A 23,262-nucleotide genomic window follows, 5' to 3' on the forward strand; every position below is an offset into this window, starting at 1 on the left:
AACTAGAGTTATACCATTTGATGAGGGACAAAACCAACCTTTTTGTTTAAGAACTTAATTTGTAGTAATTGTGCGCTTAACGCACCATTTAATCAAGCAAGTAGACTTTCTAGTTTAGTTTACCAGACTCCACGACGATCGAATTCCCCTGGGAAAAATAAGACGCCACAGTTCCAAGTGTTGCTATTCGGAAAGGCGGATAACGTTGGGGAAAACCTCTTAGCATTGGCACTTTTCCTCCTGTTGTCCTCGGCTTTCCACCCTTAGGAATTTCGACGAGTTTCGTGCCCGATTGATCCATTTTCTTTGCCCGCCATTCCTAAACGCTGTGTCTTTGTGCAGAGATTAGACGGCTCCATCAAGGGGGAGATGAGGAAGCAGGCGCTGGATCACTTCAATGCCGAAGGCTCTGAGGTAAGCAGAATTACAAGCGCACATAATATGGCGGCTTCGATAAATGTCTTGCTTGAGGAAATGTAGCACATGTGAGAGATTTATTTAAACAAATCTGCTTTTGTTGTCAGGATTTCTGCTTCCTGTTGTCGACGCGCGCCGGAGGCCTCGGTATCAACCTGGCATCGGCGGACACGGTGGTCATCTTTGACTCGGATTGGAACCCCCAGAACGACCTACAGGCTCAGGCCCGAGCCCACCGCATTGGCCAGAAGAGACAGGTATGACATTTCCTCATAACTCTTTTTCGATGACAAGGAGTCGATTTAAAAAGAAAATAAAAGTAAGATAAACGTGTCGACCAAATGTCATGAAAGGTTTCATTGTAAAGGATTTGTAAAACATTGATACATGGAATTTCGTTGACGGCGAAATGCTTGGATGCCAGACAAAATGGCGGCCCTTTTATTCAAACGAGTGCTTGGAGGAAATGGGGGTTTTCGCCAAGTCGCAAATTGAAATACATGTTGTGTACTTTTCGAAGGATTAGGCATTTATAAATTAATTTGACATCTATTTAATGAATTATTCCCGTGATCTAGGATGCACCAAGACAAGTGTGATTTTCAATTTGAACACAAAAATGGTGGTGCTACAGTGGTGCTATAGAGCACATTTTGATCGGCAACATGGCGTTTTAGAAGTCCGACATGGAACAAAAGTAGAAACACGATTCTATCTTTTAAATACTCATTGTGGTGTATACATCGATTGTATATTATTTTGTGATCAGTGCTTTTATAATACATCTACTACTACTACTACTACTACTACTTTCGACTGCTCCCGTTAGGGGTCGCCACAGCGGATCATCCGTTTCCATTTCATTCTGTCTTCTGCATCTTCCTCTGTGACACCAGCCACCCGCATGTCTTCCCTCACCACATCAATAAACCTCCTCTTTGGCCTTCCTCTTTTCCTTTTTCCTGGCAGCTCCATATTCAGTATCCTTCTCCCAGTATACCCAGCACCTCTCCTCCACACATGTCCAAGCCATCTCAATCTTGCCTCTCTTGCTTTGTCTCCAAACCATCCAACCTGAGCGGTCCCTCAAATATAATTGTTCCTAATCCTGTCCTTCTTCGTTACTCCCACTGAAAATCTTAGCATCTGCCTCCTGTCTTTTCGTCAGTGCCACTGTCTCCAAACCATATAACATAGCTGGTCTCACAACCATCTTGTAAACTTTGCCTTTAACTCTTGCTGGTACCCTTCTGTCACAAATCACTCCTGACACTCTTCTCCACCCACTCCACCCTGCCTGCACTCTCTTCCCCACCTCTCTACTGCACTCCCCGTTACTTTGGACAGTTGACCCCAAGTATTTAAACTCATACGCCTTCGTCACCTCCACTCCTTGCATCCTGACCATTCCACTGTCCTCCCTCTCATTCACGCATAGGTATTCTGTCTTGCTTTTATAATACATGAATTATAGTTAACAGCTATGCACTCTCTTTCACTTTGACTGCGCCAAATCACTGCTCCATATCAGCCCTCAATACAACTAAAATTAATTTTAGTGAATAACATCTGTAATAAACAAATTGATTCACCTACACCATGTGATGTTTTCTCGAATCCATACAACAGTTAGATATGACATTACTGGAACTGTAATATTAGCCCAAAGTCTGTTTTTAGGGGTTAAATTAAAACGTCATACCTTGTTTTTGTTTTTGATAGATGCTTGTGCCTACTTTGCCAATGAAATTAAACTCTGATTGCTGTGATGGTTGAGATGTCCGCTAAAAGAAAATGACGTTTTACATGTAGAGATGCTAGTTTTTTTTTTTGTCGGTAACCAGACATATGTGTGAGGTATTAAGCATGGTTACATCCCAGTTGTATTTGCAGTCAGATGAATAGCTTACCAAAGACTTCAAGATATTCATTGTTATCAGGACACCGATTTTTGGCCGTACGTTTTTTTGGTAGATGATTCAAAGAAACAGAAAGACGGGACATTTTCCATCTACAGATTTTAATTGAAATGAAAGGGAAATAAGCTGGTGTGTTTACATGAAAAGATTCAGAGGTGTTCAAGTGCTAATTTTTAGCCAGATTTTTCATTATTTTCATTATCAAGTGCCATTATGTAATTTTTTTTATGTAGAGAAGTTGGAGGTTACAGACGTGAGTTCATGAGATTTTCTAGAAACTAGAACAGGTTTATTTTTTTTCAGAGTTGATTATTGATTTGGAGGCGTGACAGCGGTGTCAGATACTTTTTTTTTTTTGTGTTTTGGGGCCAGCCCTACACATGCTGTAGTCAGTGAGTGAGTGTGTGAGTGAGTGATGGAATTCCACCATTGGCGGGACGGCCAAGTCAGAGTTTTCCTATTGGCCGTGCGAAGTTTTCTATCGCGTCAGCTGTTCACGGAACTGATGTCAAAACAGCTGGTTTTTAAACGTAGTTGCACAAAAACAGCCATCTAATAAATGTAGTAGTGGTCCAGCCATATACTAGGTTTTAACGTAGTCTTGTTTTGTTTTTTTGTTTTTTTGGTTTAGTGGTATGTACACACACCCCTCCTCCACCCTGCATCCCTTCCCCTTATTGAGAGTAGGGTTGGGCATCGTTTGGATTTTAACGGTTCTGATTCTGCTTTTCGATTACAGTTCTTAACGGTTCTCGATTCCGGTTCTTTGAGAGGCGGGGTCAAAACAGGTCACATGAGCCGCTCTGATGGCTGAGCGGCTCATGCGATGAGCTGCTGCTTGCTTTGTGCTCAGGGTTGGGTGAAGAAGGCGCCGAGGCAGGAGATGGAGACCAGCACAATGTGTCAAACATGGTACACTGGTTAATTTGTACACCGTGTAGGCAAAGGTGTTTTGCCATATTTGTTGTGCATCCTCCCTTTCACGAAATAATTTTGCCGCAGGCGTTGCACTGTGCCAACCCTTCATTTTTCAAGGCAAAATGAAGCCACACTTTCGACCGCTGCTTGGTCTGCTCCATGATGGTGCACATTTAACTTGGGGAGGCAGAAACTATGGAAGTTGCATGCCGCCACCAAGGAAACTGAAACTAAGTTTAGCGCGAGTGAAATTTATTTAGGAACCGATAGACAGAATCGAAATTTGACTTTGTTAACGATTTCTTTGGAATCAGAATTTGGAACCGGTTCTCAATGCCAAACCCTAATCAGGAGGAAGGTTCTCTGCATTGTTTTAACCTCCCGGGCTGAAAGTGAGTCTCACTCTCATTATCATAAATCTGAGTGTGGTCTAAAGCAGGGGTGGCTAACCATGTGCCATGGAGAACCATTTGTATGCAGGTTTTCATTCCAGCCAGACTCCACACCAGGTGATTTCACTGATTAGCAAGCCTTCAACCAAAGAGGAAGAATGTATCAGTGAAATCACCTGCTGTGGAGTCCGGCTGAATGAAAACCTGCATACACATGGCTCTTCATGGCATATGGTTAGCCACCGCTGGTATAGACTCACACGTAAAGACAGTAACAAAGGCAGCTTATTGCCATCTTAAAAATAAATCGAGAATAAGCAGTTTCATGTCGAAAGAAGACTTGGAGTAAACTTGACTTTATGATTTTTATGCCTTTATTTTGCCCTTTACAACTTTTATTTCCGGTAGAGTTTGACGGTCTTTTTTCTGTTACATCTCATAGAGAACGCTGCTTTAGGCGTTCAGATGAGGACTAAGAAGACTAAACATGTTACTCCGGTTACTTATTTAGTTTAAACGTTTGGCAGTCTAGCTTTATGCTAAATGTGCGGTGTTTAGCTTAAATGCTATGATAGCCTACATATGTTAAATGGCGTGTTCCATTTTTTTGTGTACAGCGTCAAAGGTTTCAAGTGCAGACTTGTTTTTTCTCTGAGCCTTTCATTTATCCGTTTGTCTGATTGTAAAGAAATGTTTGTTGGTTATCATAATCCAAAATGTCTCAGAAAAAAATTGCCCAAACTAAGCTTTAGTTGACTGTCAACTCTTCGTTTCAACGCGTTTATTTTCAAATGTTGTGATGTGGCGGCCTTGCTCTAAAAAAGCACACAATACATGGCCAAAAAGTAAGCAACTGAGTTGGAAAGGCAGCGGGAAATGCGTTCTTCAGAGTGATGAATCCCGCTTCACTATGTGGCAGTGCACAACGTGAGCTCTGTAAAGAGTTTGGTATGGAAGAACTTTACTGGCCCTGAGCAGAGCCCTGACCCCAACCCCACCCAACACCTTTGGGATGAATTGTAACGTCGACTGTGAGCCAGGCTTTCTCCCCAACATCAGTGCCCGACCTCACTCATGCTGTTAGGCTGAATGGGGGTGAATCCCAGCAGTGATGTTCCAAAATCTGTTTGGAAAGCCTTCCCAGAAGAGTAGCGTCTGTTATAACACAAAGTGCTACCAGCTCCATACTAATGCCCATTAGAGATGAAAGCTTAGAAGCTTTTCTGGTCAGGCACGATCAGTGCCGCAAAATCTGTAAAACATTAGATCTCGTGACTTGAGCATAGAATGAGAAGAACCATCTTTTTGGTTACTGTTTTCGTATCTACAACTTGAACAAAGTGCAGGAACCTTTCATGGCTACATGGTGCCATCTTTAATGTTTAGTGCACATGTGATCTGGTTTTCATATGTGAACCTAAGGTATTGGCTATGTTTGTTTAATGTTTATGCAAACAAAAAGTGCATAATGCTGCTATTTTGGTTGGTTTGCAATATAAAACTTAGTGAAATGATTTCAGTGCATGCAGTACTTTCTGAACAGTTTCAGCACATTTTAACAATACTGCGATAGTACTTATAACCATGATAATTTTGGTCTCTATATTTCTGATATGAAATTTTCATACCGTTTGATCTCTGCTGCCCCTGAATTGTCAACAAGCGCGTATGGGTGTAAATTTTGGGTGTCCACATAGTATTGGCCATGTGGCATTGCTTGTTTGCAGACCCATAGTTTTCGCCCAACAGTGGTGATAATTCCCACAGTGAAACTGATTACAGCGTGGTGTAACAGAAGTTTGTGATCTTTATCTACCAGCCTAAAGACGATGGGTAATTCCAGTATCATACCGTATTGAATAGGGCGCTTCAGAGATGCGCCGCAATTCTAAGTGGAGGAGGCTCGCTTATGTTGAGCTCTGACTTGTGAAATATAAAGAGGCAGATGTGTTTGATGGATAGCGTATGTCGTAGGGATAACACTTGATTAGCAGCCATAACAATCCTGTGAAGGCATCTTTTAGCGAGGCAGATGCACAAATTTTAAAACGAGAGCATGAAACTAGAATTTAAAACAATTTACAGCATAACGCTGAATTATCACAATCCACCTTCAGACAGAACATATCCAACCACATCATACTGTGTCATTACACCTTAGAATAAATTGTCATTTCATGGAAACCATTGCAAGTCATTGAAAAACAATATAATAAAGCAAGGCATATGAGAACATCTGTGATAACTCTAATTATGTGGATACACCAACAACTCGAGGTTTGTTCAAGTCATTATGAAAGTTGTGTGTTTCTATACCAATCCAACCTCAGATAAGTCGATAGCCGTCCAAACTAGATCACTCTCATTGGTCCAAAGGTATATTTCAGTACTGTTTAACTCAACTTAGTGATGCGCAGGTTGACTCAAAGTTCACAGTCAGTCATAAGGACTGTATCTGCGACTTTCTTATGACAGGGATTTCTCTGAAGCCGAGATTTATCTGTAAAAGTGAGAGCAAATCTAAAAATGTTTGGAAAATAGGCTGACCATGAAATAGGAGAGGTTTATTCAGTCACTGCAAACAATGAAATCGATAGTCAGCTGTGTGGGTACATTCACAAACACAAATCTCTAATGCCAAAATAAATAAATGAAAATGGAGTCATCAATGCTGTAGTTTATGATATAAAAGACATCCTGCTTGAGCTGGGAATAAGACAGAAGCACTGCTATGTTGCGTGAACAAACGCTGTTGATGCAGTTCAGAGATAGAAGCACTGCTATGGTGCGTGAACAAATGCTGTTGATGCAGTTCAGAGATACAAGCACTGCTATGTTGCATGAACAAATGCTGTTGATGCAGTTCCTAGATAGAGGCACTGCTATGTTGCGTGAACAAACACTTGATGCAGTTCAGAGATAGAAGCACTGCTATGTTGCATGAACAAATGCTGTTGATGCAGTTCAGAGATAGAGGCACTGCTATGTTGCGTGAACAAACACTTCATGCAGTTCAGAGATAGAAGCACTGCTATGTTGCATGAGCAAACACCGTTGATGCAGTTCAGAGATAGAAGCACTGCTATGTTGCATGAACAAATGCTGTTGATGCAGTTCAGAGATAGAGGCACTGCTATGTTGCGTGAACAAACACTTGATGCAGTTCAGAGATAGAAGCACTGCTATGTTGCACGAACAAACACTGTTGATGCAGTTCAGAGATAGAAGCACTGCTATGTTGCATGAACAAACACTGTTGATGCAGTTCAGAGATACAAGCACTGCTATGTTGCATGAACAAATGCTGTTGATGCAGTTCAGAGATAGAAGAACTGCTATGTTGCGTGAACAAACACTGTTGATGCAGTTCAGAGATAGAAGCACTGCTCTGTTGCGTGAACAAACACTTGATGCAGTTCAGAGATAGAAGCACTGCTATGTTGCACGAACAAACACTGTTGATGCAGTTCAGAGATAGAAGCACTGCTATGTTGCATGAACAAACACTGTTGATGCAGTTCAGAGATACAAGCACTGCTATGTTGCATGAACAAATGCTGTTGATGCAGTTCAGAGATAGAAGCACTGCTCTGTTGCGTGAACAAATGCTGTTGATGAAGTTCAGAGATAGAAGCACTGCTTTGTTGCATGAACAAACACTGTTGATGCAGTTCAGAGATAGAAGCACTGCTATCTTGTGTAAACAAACACTTGATGCAGTTCAGAGATAGAAGCACTGCTATGTTGCGTGAACAAACACTTGATGCAGTTCAGAGATAGAAGCACTGCTATGTTGCATGAACAAACACTGTTGATGCAGTTCAGAGATAGAAGCACTGCTATGTTGTGTGAACAAACGCTGTTGATGCAGTTCAGAGATAGAAGCACTGCTATGTCGCGTGAACAAACGCTGTTGATGCAGTTCAGAGATAGAAGCACTGCTATGTTGCGTGAACAAACACTGTTGATGAAGTTCAGAGATATAAGCACTGCTCTGTTGCGTGAACAAACACTGTTGATGAAGTTCAGAGATTGAAGCACTGCTATGTTGCGTGAACAAACACTTGATGCAGTTCAGAGATAGAAGCACTGCTCTGTTGCGCAGGTTGACTCAAAGTTCACAGTCAGTCATAAGGACTGTATCTGCGACTTGCTTATGACAGGGATTTCTCTGAAGCCGAGATTTATCTGTAAAAGTGAGAGCAAATCTAAAAATGTTTGGAAAATAGGCTGACCATGAAATAGGAGAGGTTTATTCAGTCACTGCAAACAATGAAATCGATAGTCAGCTGTGTGGGTACATTCACAAACACAAATCTCTAATGCCAAAATAAATAAATGAAAATGGAGTCATCAATGCTGTAGTTTATGATATAAAAGACATCCTGCTTGAGCTGGGAATAAGACAGAAGCACTGCTATGTTGCGTGAACAAACGCTGTTGATGCAGTTCAGAGATAGAAGCACTGCTATGGTGCGTGAACATATGCTGTTGATGCAGTTCAGAGATACAAGCACTGCTATGTTGCATGAACAAATGCTGTTGATGCAGTTCCTAGATAGAGGCACTGCTATGTTGCGTGAACAAACACTTGATGCAGTTCAGAGATAGAAGCACGGCTATGTTGCATGAACAAATGCTGTTGATGCAGTTCAGAGATAGAGGCACTGCTATGTTGCGTGAACAAACACTTCATGCAGTTCAGAGATAGAAGCACTGCTATGTTGCATGAGCAAACACCGTTGATGCAGTTCAGAGATAGAAGCACTTCTATGTTGCGTGAACAAACACTGTTGATGCAGTTCGGAGATAGAAGCACTGCTCTGTTGCGTGAACAAACACTTGATGCAGTTCAGAGATAGAAGCACTGCTATGTTGCACGAACAAACACTTTTGATGCAGTTCAGAGATAGAAGCACTGCTATGTTGCATGAACAAACACTGTTGATGCAGTTCAGAGATACAAGCGCTGCTATGTTGCATGAACAAATGCTGTTGATGCAGTTCAGAGATAGAAGCACTGCTATGTTGCGTGAACAAACACTGTTGATGCAGTTCAGAGATAGAAGCACTGCTCTGTTGCGTGAACAAACACTTGATGCAGTTCAGAGATAGAAGCACTGCTATCTTGCATGAACAAACACCGTTGATGCAGTTCAGAGATAGAAGCACTGCTATGTTGCGTGAACAAACACTGTTGATGCAGTTCAGAGATGGAAGCACTGCTATGTTGCGTGAACAAACACTTGATGCAGTTCAGAGATAGAAGCCCTGCTATGTTGCGTGAACAAACACTGTTGATGCAGTTCAGAGATAGAAGCACTGCTCTGTTGCGTGAACAAATGCTGTTGATGCAGTTCATAGATAAACAAATGCTGTTGATGCAGTTCAGAGATAGAAGCACTGCTATCTTGTGTAAACAAACACTTGATGCAGTTCAGAGATAGAAGCACTGCTATGTTGCGTGAACAAACACTGTTGATGCAGTTCAGAGATATAAGCACTGCTATGTTGTGTGAACAAACGCTGTTGATGCAGTTCAGAGATAGAAGCACTGCTATGTCGCGTGAACAAATGCTGTTGATGCAGTTCAGAGATAGAAGCACTGCTATGTTGCGTGAACAAACACTGTTGATGAAGTTCAGAGATATAAGCACTGCTCTGTTGCGTGAACAAACACTGTTGATGAAGTTCAGAGATAGAAGCACTGCTATGTTGCGTGAACAAACACTTGATGCAGTTCAGAGGTAGAAGCACTGCTCTGTTGCGTGAACAAACACTTGATGAAGTTCAGAGATAGAAGCACTGCTATGTTGGGTGAACAAACACTTGATGCAGTTCAGAGATAGAAGCACTGCTATGTTGCATGAACAAATGCTGTTGATGCAGTTCAGAGATAGAGGCACTGCTATGTTGCGTGAACAAACGCTGTTGATGCAGTTCAGAGATAGAAGCACTGCTATGTCGCGTGAACAAACACTGTTGATGCAGTTCAGAGATAGAAGCACTGCTATGTTGCATGAACAAATGCTGTTGATGCAGTTCAGAGATATAAGCACTGCTATGTTGCGTGAACAAACACTGTTGATGAAGTTCAGAGATACAAGCACTGCTCTGTTGCGTGAACAAACACTGTTGATGAAGTTCAGAGATAGAAGAACTGCTATGTTGCGTGAACAAACACTTGATGCAGTTCAGAGATAGAAGCACTGCTCTGTTGCGTGAACAAACACTGTTGATGAAGTTCAGAGATATAAGCACTGCTATGTTGCATGAACAAACACTTGATGAAGTTCAGAGATAGAAGCACTGCTATGTTGGGTGAACTAACACTTGATGCAGTTCAGAGATAGAAGCACTGCTATGTTGCATGAACAAATGCTGTTGATGCAGTTCAGAGATAGAAGCACTGCTATGTTGCATGAAGAAATGCTGTTGATGCAGTTCAGAGATAGAAGCACTGCTCTGTTGCGTGAACAAACACTTGATGCAGTTCAGAGATAGAGGCACTGCTATGTTGCGTGAACAAACACTGTTGATGCAGTTCAGAGATAGAAGCACTGCTATGTTGCGTGAACAAACACTGTTGATGCAGTTCAGAGATACAAGCACTGCTATGGTGCGTGAACAAATGCTGTTGATGCAGTTCAGAGATAGAAGCACTGCTATGTTGCGTGAACAAATGCTGTTGATGCAGTTCAGAGATAGAAGCACTGCTATGTTGCGTGAACAACACTTTATGCAGTTCAGAGATAGAAGCACTGCTATGGTGTGTGAACAAATGCTGTTGATGCAGTTCAGGGATAGAAGCACTGCTCTGTTGCATGAACAAACACTTGATGCAGTTCAGGGATAGAAGCACTGCTATGTTGCGTGAACAAACACTTTATGCAGTTCAGAGATAGAAGCACTGCTATGGTGTGTGAACAAACACTGTTGATGCAGTTCAGAGATAGAAGCACTGCTCTGTTGCATGAACAAACACTTGATGCAGTTCAGAGATAGAAGCACTGCTATGTTGCGTGAACAAACGCTGTTGATGCAGTTCAAAGATAGATGCACTGCTATGTTGCGCGAATAAATGCTGTTGATGCAGTTCAGAGATAGAAGCGTTATGCGGGAAGAGAGAATCACCACATGACATCACACACGTAGAAGGGCTGATAGCTTGCTAGGTAGATGTGCACACGTAAGCAAGCGCGTGCGCGCGCACATACACACACACACACACACACACACACACTTCAGGATTGACCTTATATATTCGACTAGGATCCAACCCCAAATGGCAGGAGGAAGAAGAGGGATCAGCAATTCAGCCAAGAAACCTGCAGGATGTTTCATAATGGTAAGCTGATCTTGTGTTATTGGCAGTTAAGAAGTGACAGGTTAGTTGGAGGTATCATCTAATATACTGAAGACACTATTGTTTCCTCCCTAGCTGTACTTTATTTTTGTGTCGCCAGACCTTTATCCGCTCTACATTAACGCTGTTTGACCTCGGTCCAAGTGTTGTTGAATTGACAGATGGATTGCGAATCTATATAGAGCACGAAGTAGTCATTCCACCTTATCTGCTCATCGTTGCCGGTTTCCAGTCGCCAGCTGCGGTTTGTTTTTTTGTTTGTTTGTGGGTCTGCTTACTTTTTAACTTTTAACAACTCCTTGAGATTGTTGGATTATTTTGATTGGTTTTATGGTTTGCCTGCACTATTTTATGGATTTTCACGCTATCATTGATTATTGCACTGACTCCCTGCACTCCTGGCGAGAACTGTGTGGCTTCAACCCTTAGCTGACTGAGCTAACAGCTAAGGGAGTTTACGGCTAACTTCCACTTTCTTCTCTGCAAACATCGATCAGCCGGTTTAATATTACTATGCCCTGTGAGGTCTGCCTTAAAGCAAGAAATGACATTACCAACCTCAAGGATGATATCCGACGGCTCTGAGATGAACTGCGAAAAAAGGACTCTCTTTAATCCGATTTTATTGACACCACAGCCACACATTTCACAACGATCTCAGTTATGAACTCAGCCATCTCCGATACTATCCTCTCAGACCCATCATCCCATTGCCAACCCTCCTGCTCCACACACAGCTCACATGGTACCTGGTCAGAGCTGGTAGTCAAGACCCCGAATTGCCTCGCCTCCGCCCATAAACCTCTCACATTGTTTTACCATGCTATCGGCTTATGCCACGGGTCACTCTGTTGATGCCCCCGTGAGCGATGCTGTTCCCATGGCTGATGTTACTCCTTCCCATGTGGAACTGGTCCCTGCTCTAGCTGGGACTACTCCTGCTGCAACATTGGCCCCGGCTGCTGCGATCGCTGCCAGGGGGTTCTCCTGCACAGGTCCCCCTACACCATCCTCCCTGGCATTCGGTCAGGTTGGTCACTCCAGTCCCGGTGCCGCTTCCTCAGACCAACAGCATTCATCCTGTCCCAATACTGTCCCTGACAGCACTGTCAATCAGTCACCCACTCCTTACTTCCCCCTGCCTACCTTCACCCTTGGGGACTCCATAATATGAAACATTCATTTTGTAAATTAAGTCACACGCTGCCTTCTTGGAGCTATTGCCCCTGAGATCCTAGAGAATTCCCAGGACTCCTGGGTTATTTTCTGACAATCAAGAAAGTAGTTGTCTGCGTCGGCTCCAATTACACTGCCCGTCAGCAGTCCGAGCTGAAAAAAAAGGCGATTATATGTCTTTTTAATCTCCTCAACATTTGTGGAAAAAACGCTTTTATTTCTGGTCCAATTCCCACACAGGGTCTCAGCCTTCTTACCTGGCCCCAGTCCATGAATATAGTGCACAACATTGGTTTTAGTCACAACTTTGACTTGTTCTGGGAGCGCTCCTCTGTATAGAACAGACAATCTCCACCATAACATGCTAGTTAGTTGCATGCATGTTGCTAATTTGCAACACACTGTTCGGTCGTCCGCACATGATTAACTATTTGCATCACACATGTGCTTCCCTGAACCTTCTTCTTCCCCTTTGGCAGCAACAATGACTGTCACATCCTTCGCTCACACCAGCTCCCCCTTGTGGTATGATCGCACTTCTGTTCGACATCTTCCCATTCCTGACCGTATTACCAACAGCTACCATTACCCACACTGTCACCACCATAAACAACAAGTGAATCTGTCCAATCTCCGTCCCCTTCCTCAGTCTTCAAAAGCCTATCTTAAAACATCATCTGAAACTGGTATTGCTTAACACTGGTTCACTCAATAACAAAAGCCTCATTTTGAATGAATTTATAACTGACAGTAATCTTGATTTCTTCTGCCTCACTGAAACCCGGCATAATTTCTCACTAAACCAGACCACACCCACAAGATTAACATACAGTGATAAACCTCGTCTTGAGGGGCGGGGAGGTGGTGTTGCTACTGTTTACAGGAAGGACATTAAAACAACCACCATTTCCACTGCTGCTCATTCTTTCGAACACCTTGCCTTCAAATTCTCTGGTCCCACTGCCTTGGTCACTGCCATTATCTGTCCCAGCCCCTCCTTTCTCTCTTACTTCTCTGATTTTCTGACCCAGCTATGTGCCATCCAGTTCATTCCATTTTCCTGGGTGATTTTAATATCCACATTGATGACTACCACATGACAGATTACGACGTGCCTCCTCCCGATACATGTGCAGTTGCCAGCCGCTTCTTTTCACCTGACAGTGAGGAGTTTCATCAGGGGTCGTAGCGCGTGGGAGGATCGTGCTAACCCCCCCCCCCCCCGAACAGGCGCCCCGATTGACCAGAGGAGGCACTGCAGCGGCCAGGACACATACCTACATCCGGCTTCCCACCTGCAGACACTGCCAATTGTGTCTGTAGGGATGCCCAACCAAGCCGGAGGTAACACGGGGATGAGAACTAGCGATCCCTGTGTTGGTAGGCAACAGAATAGACCGCTATGCTACCCGGACGCCCTCAAGAAAACTGGTTTAACACTGTATCTCCAAGCCTATTCAAACTAACTTTCAACAATATAAAGATAGTTTCATCACTCCCGGTACACTGTTGAGTTGTGGGAAGTCCCCTCCTGCTTCAAGAGCTCCACTATCATCCTGGTCCATAAGAAACCCGTATCACAAGATTAAATGACTCTAGGCCCATTGCCCCTAACGTCAGTGGTCATGAAATTCTTCGAGAGACTGGTGTTTGCCCACCTGAAGGAAATCACAGCCCCCCTGCTCAACCCTTTGCAGTTTGCTTACTGAGCAAATAGGTCAGTGGAGGATGCAGTCAACATGGGATTCTGCTACTTCTTCCAACACCTCGAACCCCCAGGGACACACGCAAGGGTCCATTTTGTGGACTTGTTCTCAGCGTTCAATACCATCGTCCCAGATATCCTCCACTCCAAACTCACCCAGTTCACTGTACCAGCCACCATCTGCTATTGGATTAAAAAACTTCCTGACAGACAGGAGGCAGCAGGCGAGGCTGGGGAAAATCACATCCAGCACCCGACAATGAGCACTGGTGCCCCCCATAGATGTGTGCTCTCCCCTTTACTCTTCTCCCTCTACACAAATGACTGCACCTCAGGAGACACGTCTGTTAAACTCCTGAAGTTTGCGGACGACACAACCGTCATTGGCCTTATCCGGAATGGTGACTAGTCTGCATATAGATGAGAGGTTGATCAGCTGGCCCTCCGGTGCAGCCATAACAACCTGGAGCTGAACACACTCAAAACAGTGGTGATGACGGTAGACTTCAGGAGGAGCCCCCCAACACTGCTCCCCTCACCATACTCAGCAGCATGGTGTCTATGGTGAAAGCCTACAGGTTTCTGGGTTCTACAATCTCGCAGGACCTAAGGTGGGTATCCAAATAGACACATCATCAAAAAGGCCCAGCCAAGGATGCACTTACTCCGCCAGTTCAGGAAGTTACACCTGCCTCAGGAAGTGCTGATTCAGTTCTACTCTTTGATAATCCAGTCTGTTCTCTGCACATCCATCATTGTCTGGTTTAGATCGGCCACCAAACAGGACAGGGACAGACTGCAACGGACAGTGTATAAGTTAAGACAAAGATCTCCAGACTCAGGAAACGGGCAGGCAACATCACTGCAGACCTATCACACCCTGGTCACAACCTGTCCCCCAAAACAACCAGATACAAAAACGTTTTGTTTACGTGGGATGTCATTCAAATAAATGCTTAACATTGTCAAATAAATCTAACCATGTTGTATATACGGTACTGTACATTGTACGTATACTGGTACGCTCTGTCATGTTCATCTACCTCAGGCATGTATGTAAGTAGCCTGCTAACATCTATTTCAGCATCTCTGATATAGTCTCTGCACCATTGCACTTGCCTCTTATTTCGCCTGTATAAAGTCAATCCTTGTGTATACACTACCGTTCAAAAGTTTGGGATCACCCAAACAATTTTGTGTTTTCCATGAAAAGTCACACTTATTCACCACCATATGTTGTGAAATGAATAGAAAATAGAGTCAAGACATTGACAAGGTTAGAAATAATGATTTGTATTTGAAATAAGATTTTTTTTACATCAAACTTTGCTTTCGTCAAAGAATCCTCCATTTGCAGCAATTACAGCATTGCAGACCTTTGGCATTCTAGCTGTTAATTTGTTGAGGTAATCTGGAGAAATTGCACCCCACGCTTCCAGAAGCAGCTCCCACAAGTTGGATTGGTTGGATGGGCACTTCTTTGAGCAGATTGAGTTTCTGGAGCATCACATTTGTGGGGTCAATTAAACGCTCAAAATGGCCAGAAAAAGAGAACTTTCATCTGAAACTCGACAGTCTATTCTTGTTCTTAGAAATGAAGGCTATTCCATGTGAGAAATTGCTAAGAAATTGAAGATTTCCTACACCGGTGTGTACTACTCCCTTCAGAGGACAGCACAAACAGGCTCTAACCAGAGTAGAAAAAGAAGTGGGAGGCCGCGTTGCACAACTGAGCAAGAAGATAAGTACATTAGAGTCTCTAGTTTGAGAAACAGATGCCTCACAGGTCCCCAACTGGCATCTTCATTAAATAGTACCTGTTAGAGCCTGTTTGTGCTGTCCTCTGAAGGGAGTAGTACACACCGGTGTAGGAAATCTTCAATTTCTTAGCAATTTCTCGCATGGAATAGCCTTCATTTCTAAGAACAAGAATAGACTGTCGAGTTTCAGATGAAAGTTCTCTTTTTCTGGCCATTTTGAGCGTTTAATTGACCCCACAAATGTGATGCTCCAGAAACTCAATCTGCTCAAAGAAGTGTCCATCCAACCAATCCAACTTGTGGGAGCTGCTTCTGGAAGCGTGGGGTGCAATTTCTCCAGATTACCTCAACAAATTAACAGCTAGAATGCCAAAGGTCTGCAATGCTGTAATTGCTGCAAATGGAGGATTCTTTGACGAAAGCAAAGTTTGATGTAAAAAAAATCTTATTTCAAATACAAATCATTATTTCTAACCTTGTCAATGTCTTGACTCTATTTTCTATTCATTTCACAACATATGGTGGTGAATAAGTGTGACTTTTCATGGAAAACACGAAATTGTTTGGGTGATCCCAAACTTTTGAACGGTAGTGTATATCTGAAGATTCTTGTGTTGTTCTGTTATTTTGTATTCGGTACACTGAGAGAGCCATCAAACTGGAGTCAGATTCCATGTGTGTGTAAAGCTACATGGCCAATAAAATTGATTCTAATTCTGATTTTACAAAGTGGTAAGATTGCAGGAAGTCAAGGTAATTGATTTGTTTAGGTGGCCGTGTACTCAGCATCATAACATTAAAGTTGGGGCGAAAGGGAAGATTAAATGTTTCTATTTTAGTTTAATTAGCTGTTTTAATGGAATTTAATAAGACGCTGATAACAGGGTATCTTTTTTTTTTTAATTGTCAATATTTATCATCCCACCCGTGCTTTGGTTCATTTCACCCGCCAACCCAAATCGCATGTTACAAGACAGGTGTCAAACTATCCGCATCCGGGTAGCGTGGTGGTCTATTCCGTTGTCTACCAACACAGGGATCACCAGATCGAATCCCGTGTTACCTCCGGCTTGGTCAGGCATCCCTACAGACTCAGTTGGCTGTGTCTGTGGGTGGGAACCTGGATGTGCAACCCCACGACCCTGAGAGCAGGATAAGTGGTTCAGATAATGGATGGAATACTCACTCTGCTGGCTGTGGATGAGGACCCCCCCCCCCACACACACACACACACATACACACACAAACACATTCAATGTGATGGCTGTGATTGCACACTATCAGCAAGTGCTGTGTAGTCTGGCTCACAGTTTGATACAGCAAGTCTGAGACTGTCAGTGGGATGTCTATTAGTTAGACAAGACATGTTCATTGTTTAATCTTTTGAAACTATAACCACTTCAATGCAAATCCTTTTGACGGACAAATTAATGTTTTTCTGCCAATAAAGCTGATGTTCTCCACTGACATCATTGGTGCGGGAAGTAAGCCAGGTTGTTATAGTGGGCTATGGCGATGTAGACAACACTGACAAGTATTGTTTACATTAGAGATGTCACACCTAAGATTAATACATGAACCTGAGGTTGAAAATCAGCGGAATATCCCTGACTGGTCACTTTAGTGACGGCAGCTGTTGAAAGCACAAACAGAACACATAGTGTCCATCTAAAAGCTTTAAATTTATTTTTGATAAATTTTAAATACACGTTCATTCATTCATTCATCTTCAGCCGTTTCTTTGGGGTAGGGTCGTGGTGGCAGCAAGCTAAGTAGGACACGCCAGACGTCCCTCTCCCCAGCAACACCCCCCCCCCCCCGCTCTTCCTGCGGGATCCCAAGGCATTCCCCAGGCCAGATTAGACATGTAGTCCTTCCAGCGAGTTCTGGGTCTACCCTGGGGTCTCCTCCCAGCTTGCCATGCCCGGAAAACCTCCAAAGGAAATCGCCCAGGAGGCATCCTAATCAGATGCTCGAACCACCTTAACTGGCTCCTTTTGACGCGAATGAGCAGCGGCTCTACTCCTAGCTCCCTCCAGATGTCCGAGCTCCTCACCCTATCTCTAAGACTGAGCCCAGACATCCTGTGGAGGAAACTCATTTCAGCCTCCATTTCAGCCTCTTGTATCCACGACCTCACCCTTTCGGTCACTGCCCAAAGCTCATGACCATAGATGAAGGTTGGAACAAAGATTGACTGAAAAATTGAGAGTTTTGCCTTCTGGCTCAGCTCCCTCTTCACCACAACAGTCTGGTACAATGTCCGCATTACTGCTGATGCTGCACCAACCCGCCTGCCAATCTCCCACTCGATCCTACCCTCACTCGTGGACAAGACCCGAGATACTTCTTTTCTTGAGGCAACAACTCATCCCCAACCCGGAGGGAGCAGTCCACCATTTTCCGGTAGAGAACCATGGCCTCAGACTTGGAGGTGCTGACAGAATACACACTCATCTATGCTTAATATCTACGCTAACGATTTACACAAGTTAAATTGTGCTCAGCACAGCAGGACTCATTCACCTCACGTAACATTATCATGAGGGAAACAAACACAGTGAGGCAGTGCAGCTGTATTTTATTACATTATCCTCAATCGGAAAGTGACCCATATTCAATCATTTAACCAGTAATGTTATAATGTCAAGTTCCTCTTTAGACACTAGCTGCTCTAGTAATCCATTTTTCCCCACATTAAAAGTAACTTCAAGAAATATGAAAGCTTCATGTTGGTGACACAGTTTAATTTACATAATGTAGGAAAAAATGGATTAGACATATATATATATATATGTGTGTGTGTGTGTGTGTTTGTGTGTGTGAGAGAGTATATATATATATATATATATATATATATACACACATACATACATACACGCACTGTAGTGAAGATTCAGTTTAAGATAATTTAAGGCTTCAACAGTTGCCGTCGCCACGACAACCACAGATGTACTTGGCTGAAAGTCACTACCTGCAAGAAAGCAGTCATGTTGTTACTGCATTCAAATGGAATATGTCCAGTTCAGTCAGGTTTACTGGGGGTTTAGTCCAATCATGTTGTTACTGCAGTCAAGTGGAATATGTCCAGTTCAGACAAGCTTGCTGGGGGTTTAGGCCAATCATGTTGTTACTGCAGTCAAGTGAAACATGTCCAGTTCAGACAAGCTTGTTTGGGGGGTTAGTCCAATCATTTTGTTACTGCAGTCAAATGGAATACACTGTATGGACAAAAGTATTGGGACACCTGGCCATTACACCTGCAGGAGCTTTTATGACATCCCATTCTAAATCCATTGACATTAATATGGAGTTGGTCCCCCTTTGCAGCTATAACAGCTTCCACCCTTCTGGGAGGGCTTTCCACAAGAGTTTGGAGTGTGTCTGTGGGAATTTTTGCCCATTCATCCAGAAGAGCATTTGTGAGGTCAGGCACTGATGTTGGACGAGAAGACCCAAAGGTGTTCAATGAGGTTGAGGTCAGGGCTCTGTGTGGGCCAGTCAAGTTCTGCCACACCAAACTCACCCAACCATGTCTTAATGGACCTTGCTTTTGTCTCACTGGGGCACAGTCATGCTGGAACAGAAAAAGGCCCTCCCAAAACTGTTCCCACAAAAATGGAAGCATAGAATTGTCCAAAATGTCTTGTTATGCTGAGGCGTTACGATTTCCCTTCACTGGAACCAAGGGGCCTAGCCCAACCCCTGAAAAACAACCCCATACCATTATTCCTCCTCCACCAAACTTTACAGTTGGCACAATGCAGTCAGGCAGGTAACATTCTCCTGGCATCCGCCAAACCCAGACTCGTCCATCAGACTGCCAGACAGAGTAGCGTGATTCGTCACGCCACAGAACACGTTTCTACTGCACCAGAGTCCAGTGGCAGTGTGCTTTACGCCACTCCATCCGACACTTGTCATTGTGCTTGGTGATGTAAAGCTTTCATGCAGCTGCTCGGCCAAGGAAACCAATTCCTTGAAGCTCCCAACGCATAGTTTTTGTGGTGATGTTAATGCCAGAGGAAGGTTGGAACTCTGCAGTTATTGAGTCAACAGTGTTGGCGGCTTTTACGCACTGTGGGCCTCAGCACTCGCTGACCCCGCTGTGTGACTTTACATGGTCTGCCACTTAGTGGCTGAGTTGCTGTTGTTCTTAAACGCTTCCACTTTTCGATAATACCACTTACAGTTGACTGTAATTGCAAAGGTGGCATCCTACCATGCTTGAATTCACTGAGCTCCTCAGAACAACCCATTCTTTCACAAATGTTTGTAAATGCAGACTGTATAGCTAGCTGCTTGATTTTATACACCTGTGGCAATGGGCCTGAATGAAACACCTGAATTCAATGATTAAGAGGTGTGTCCCAATACTTTTGTCTATATAGCGTATGTCCAGTTCAGACAGGCTTGCTGGGGGTTTAGTCCAATCATGTTGTTACTGCAGTCAAGTGGAATATGTCCAGTTCAGACAGGCTTGCTGGGGGTTTAGTCCAATCATGTTGTTACTGCAGTCAAGTGGAATATGTCCAGTTCAGGCAAGCTTGCTGGGGGTTTAGTCCAATCATGTTGTTACTGCAGTCAAGTGGAATGTGTCCAGTTCATGCAAGCTTCCTGGGGGTTGAGTCCAATCATGTTGTTACTGCAGTCAAGTGGGTATGTCCGGTTCAGACAGTATGTCCGGTTCAGTCATTTGTAAACAGCCTCTCGGAGCCAACCAACGACTCTACCCCAGGTTGGTCCCGCCTACATTAGTTAACCCTTTGCTGGTTGTATTTGAGACCTTTTTGGCAAGAATTGATCATTGTTATTGGGTGAAGGAAATGTGATATATCCCCCACAATTAATCCACCACTCGACTACTTTTTGGGAGTAGTTGATGAATATTAAAATGCAGCAGTCAAGAACGCCCTACCCTGGTGTAACCTCCAACCACTTCAGTAGATTCTATGATTCCTCTGGTTTCTGTAGCAACAACACACCGGTGATATAAATGATTGATATTTTCAGTTTCTCATGCTAGCAAAGTAGTCGGCTGAATCTATGATTGTAGTTGGCAGCCAGCACAATTTATCTGTCGAACTCTCATGCCTTTGTGCTTAAAGGGACCACACAACAAAGAGTTGAACAACGACACACCAATGTTAGTCAGTTGAATTGTGTAGACTTCTAAGAAGCTGTGGCATGGCTTCTACTACACCACCTTCAACCCCCTTTTCAACATTTTCAGAATTTGAGTAGGTGGAGTCAGGCTAAAAAGGTGTGAGTCTTACTCTGTAACGTGTTCTGTTTGTGAAAATTCTGTGGCGAAATTGATTTTTTTCTCTTTAACAATTTTTATTGATTTTCACAATACATTTTTATGCACATACACATGTATATATATGGAACTACATAACCATGAATGCATTATACCTCATCCACATACATAGATGAGTACACAGATTGCACATGTATCTTGCCATACATATTATTCATAATACACACACAAATATAGAAAAAGGAAAAAGGAAACTACACTGACAACAAAAACAAAGGGGGGGGGGGTTCTCTGCTGCCTCAATCGAACTCCAATCTCCCTTCTTGAGTGGGATTTGTAAGCTCTTGTAATAGTGGAAAAGGGGGGTCCAAATCTTCATAAACTTTTGTATAGAGCTTTGACGGGTGTATCTTTTGTCTGATTTTGTCAAGTTTCAAAAGCTGCATGATGTCTTTAACCCATCTGGAAACATTAGTGCTGCTTGTTGCTGCCATGACAGAACAATGAGACATCTAGCAAGCAAGGAGGTAAATGCTGTGATTACATGTGCTTTACCTTTAATGGTACAAGTTTCTGCAGCAAAACCAAATAGGGCACATACTTTGATTTTTTTCAATACAGGTAGTCCCCGGGTTACGAACACCCAACTTACGAATTCCCGTTCTTACAGACCGACTTCCGTAAAGCCTGTTACTTTTAAGAAAAATCGAGTTAAAGACAATGGTGAGAGCAGGATAAGTGGTTGGGATAATGGATGGATGGATGTAAGTAGAATATATACTAAGATAGTCATTTGACTAACTGACGCTAGATGTGAACTGTAGGTAACTGTTCTGACTTACATACAAATTCGGCATAAGAACAGTCTCAAAAACAGAACTGTTTCGTAACCTGGGGGCTATCTACACTCACTGGCCCCTTTATTAGGTACACCTTGCTAGTACCGGGTTGGACCCCCTTTTGCCTTCAGAACTGCCTTAATCCTTCGTGGCGTAGATTCAACAAGGTACTGGAAACATTCCTCAGAGAGTTTGGTCCATATTGACATGATAGCATCACGCAGTTGCTGCAGATTTGTCGGCTGCACATCCATGATGCGAATCTCCCGGTCCACCACATCCCAAAGGTGCCCTATTGGATTGAGATCTGGTGACTGTGGAGGCCATTTGAGTACAGTGAACTCATTGTCATGTTCAAGAAACCAGTCTGAGATGATTCGAGATTTATGACATGGCGCGTTATCCTGCTGGAAGTAGCCATCAGAAGATGGGAACACTGTGGTCATAAAGGGATGGACATGGTCAGCAACAATACTCAGGTAGGCTGTGGCGTTGACACGATGCTCAATTGGTACTAAGGGGCCCAAAGTGTGCCAAGTAAATATCCCCCACACCATTACACCACCACCACCAGCCTGAACCGTTGATACAAGGCAGGATGGATCCATGCTTTCATGTTATTGACGCCAAATTCTGAACCTACCATCCGAATGTCGCAGCAGAAATCGAGACTCATCAGACCAGGCAACGTTTTTCCAATCTTCTATTGTCCAATTTTGGTGAGCCTGTGCGAATTGTAGCGTCAGTTTCCTGTTCTTAGCTGACAGGAGTGGCACCCGGTGTGGTCTTCTGCTGCTGTAGCCCATCTGCCTCAAGGTTCGATGTGTTGTGCGTTCAGAGATGCTCTTCTGCATACCTCGGTTGTAATGAGCGGTTATTTGAGTTACTGTTGCCTTTCTATCAGCTCGAACCAGTCTGGCCATTCTCCTCTGACCTCTGGCATCAACAAGGCATTTTCGCCCACAGAACTGCCGCTCACGGGATATTTTCTCTTTTTCGGACCATTCTCTGTAAACCCTAGAGATGGTTGTGCGTGAAAATCCCAGTAGATCAGCAGTTTCTGAAATACTCAGACCAGCCCGTCTGGCACCAACAACCATGCCACGTTTTAAGTCACTTAAATCACCTTTCTTCCCCATTCTGATGCTCGGTTTGAACTGCAGCAGATCGTCTTGACCATGTCTACATGCCTAAATGCATTGAGTTGCTGCCATGTGATTGGCTGATTAGAAATTTGCGTTAACGAGCAGTTGGACAGGTGTGCCTAATAAAGTGGCCGGTGAGTGTATATTGCAATGCAGTTTCACGTATTGTGAAACACGTTCGATTCTGGTACGAATTTATGGCTGTGCATTTTATGGAATAAGCATGTGGTTTAGGCTCAGCCATAGATATGTAGAAGCGCTGTCCCATTTCAAACATTGCTGATGTTTTGTTTTTGTTTTGTTTTTTTGGGGGGGAATTTTTTCTCCCACCGGTTTTCTTCCCAATTGCACCTGGCCAATTA

The 23,262-nt window shown here is 43.5% G+C and overlaps 1 protein-coding gene across 3 annotated transcripts in view; it reads left to right on the forward strand.

Moving 5' to 3' along the window:
* chd1 (chromodomain helicase DNA binding protein 1) overlaps positions 1–23,262 on the forward strand; it is a 145,268-nt gene that overhangs the window by 22,266 nt on the left and 99,740 nt on the right. For all 3 annotated transcript variants that reach the window (XM_056290539.1, XM_056290540.1, XM_056290541.1), the window contains exons 17-18: positions 343–414; positions 525–674. In XM_056290539.1, the coding sequence (XP_056146514.1) occupies positions 343–414; positions 525–674 (222 nt within the window). The remainder of the gene's footprint in view (positions 1–342; positions 415–524; positions 675–23,262) is intronic.

Source organism: Lampris incognitus, chromosome 12 (assembly GCF_029633865.1).
Source record: "Lampris incognitus isolate fLamInc1 chromosome 12, fLamInc1.hap2, whole genome shotgun sequence".
Classification (NCBI taxonomy): Eukaryota; Metazoa; Chordata; class Actinopteri; order Lampriformes; family Lampridae; genus Lampris; species Lampris incognitus.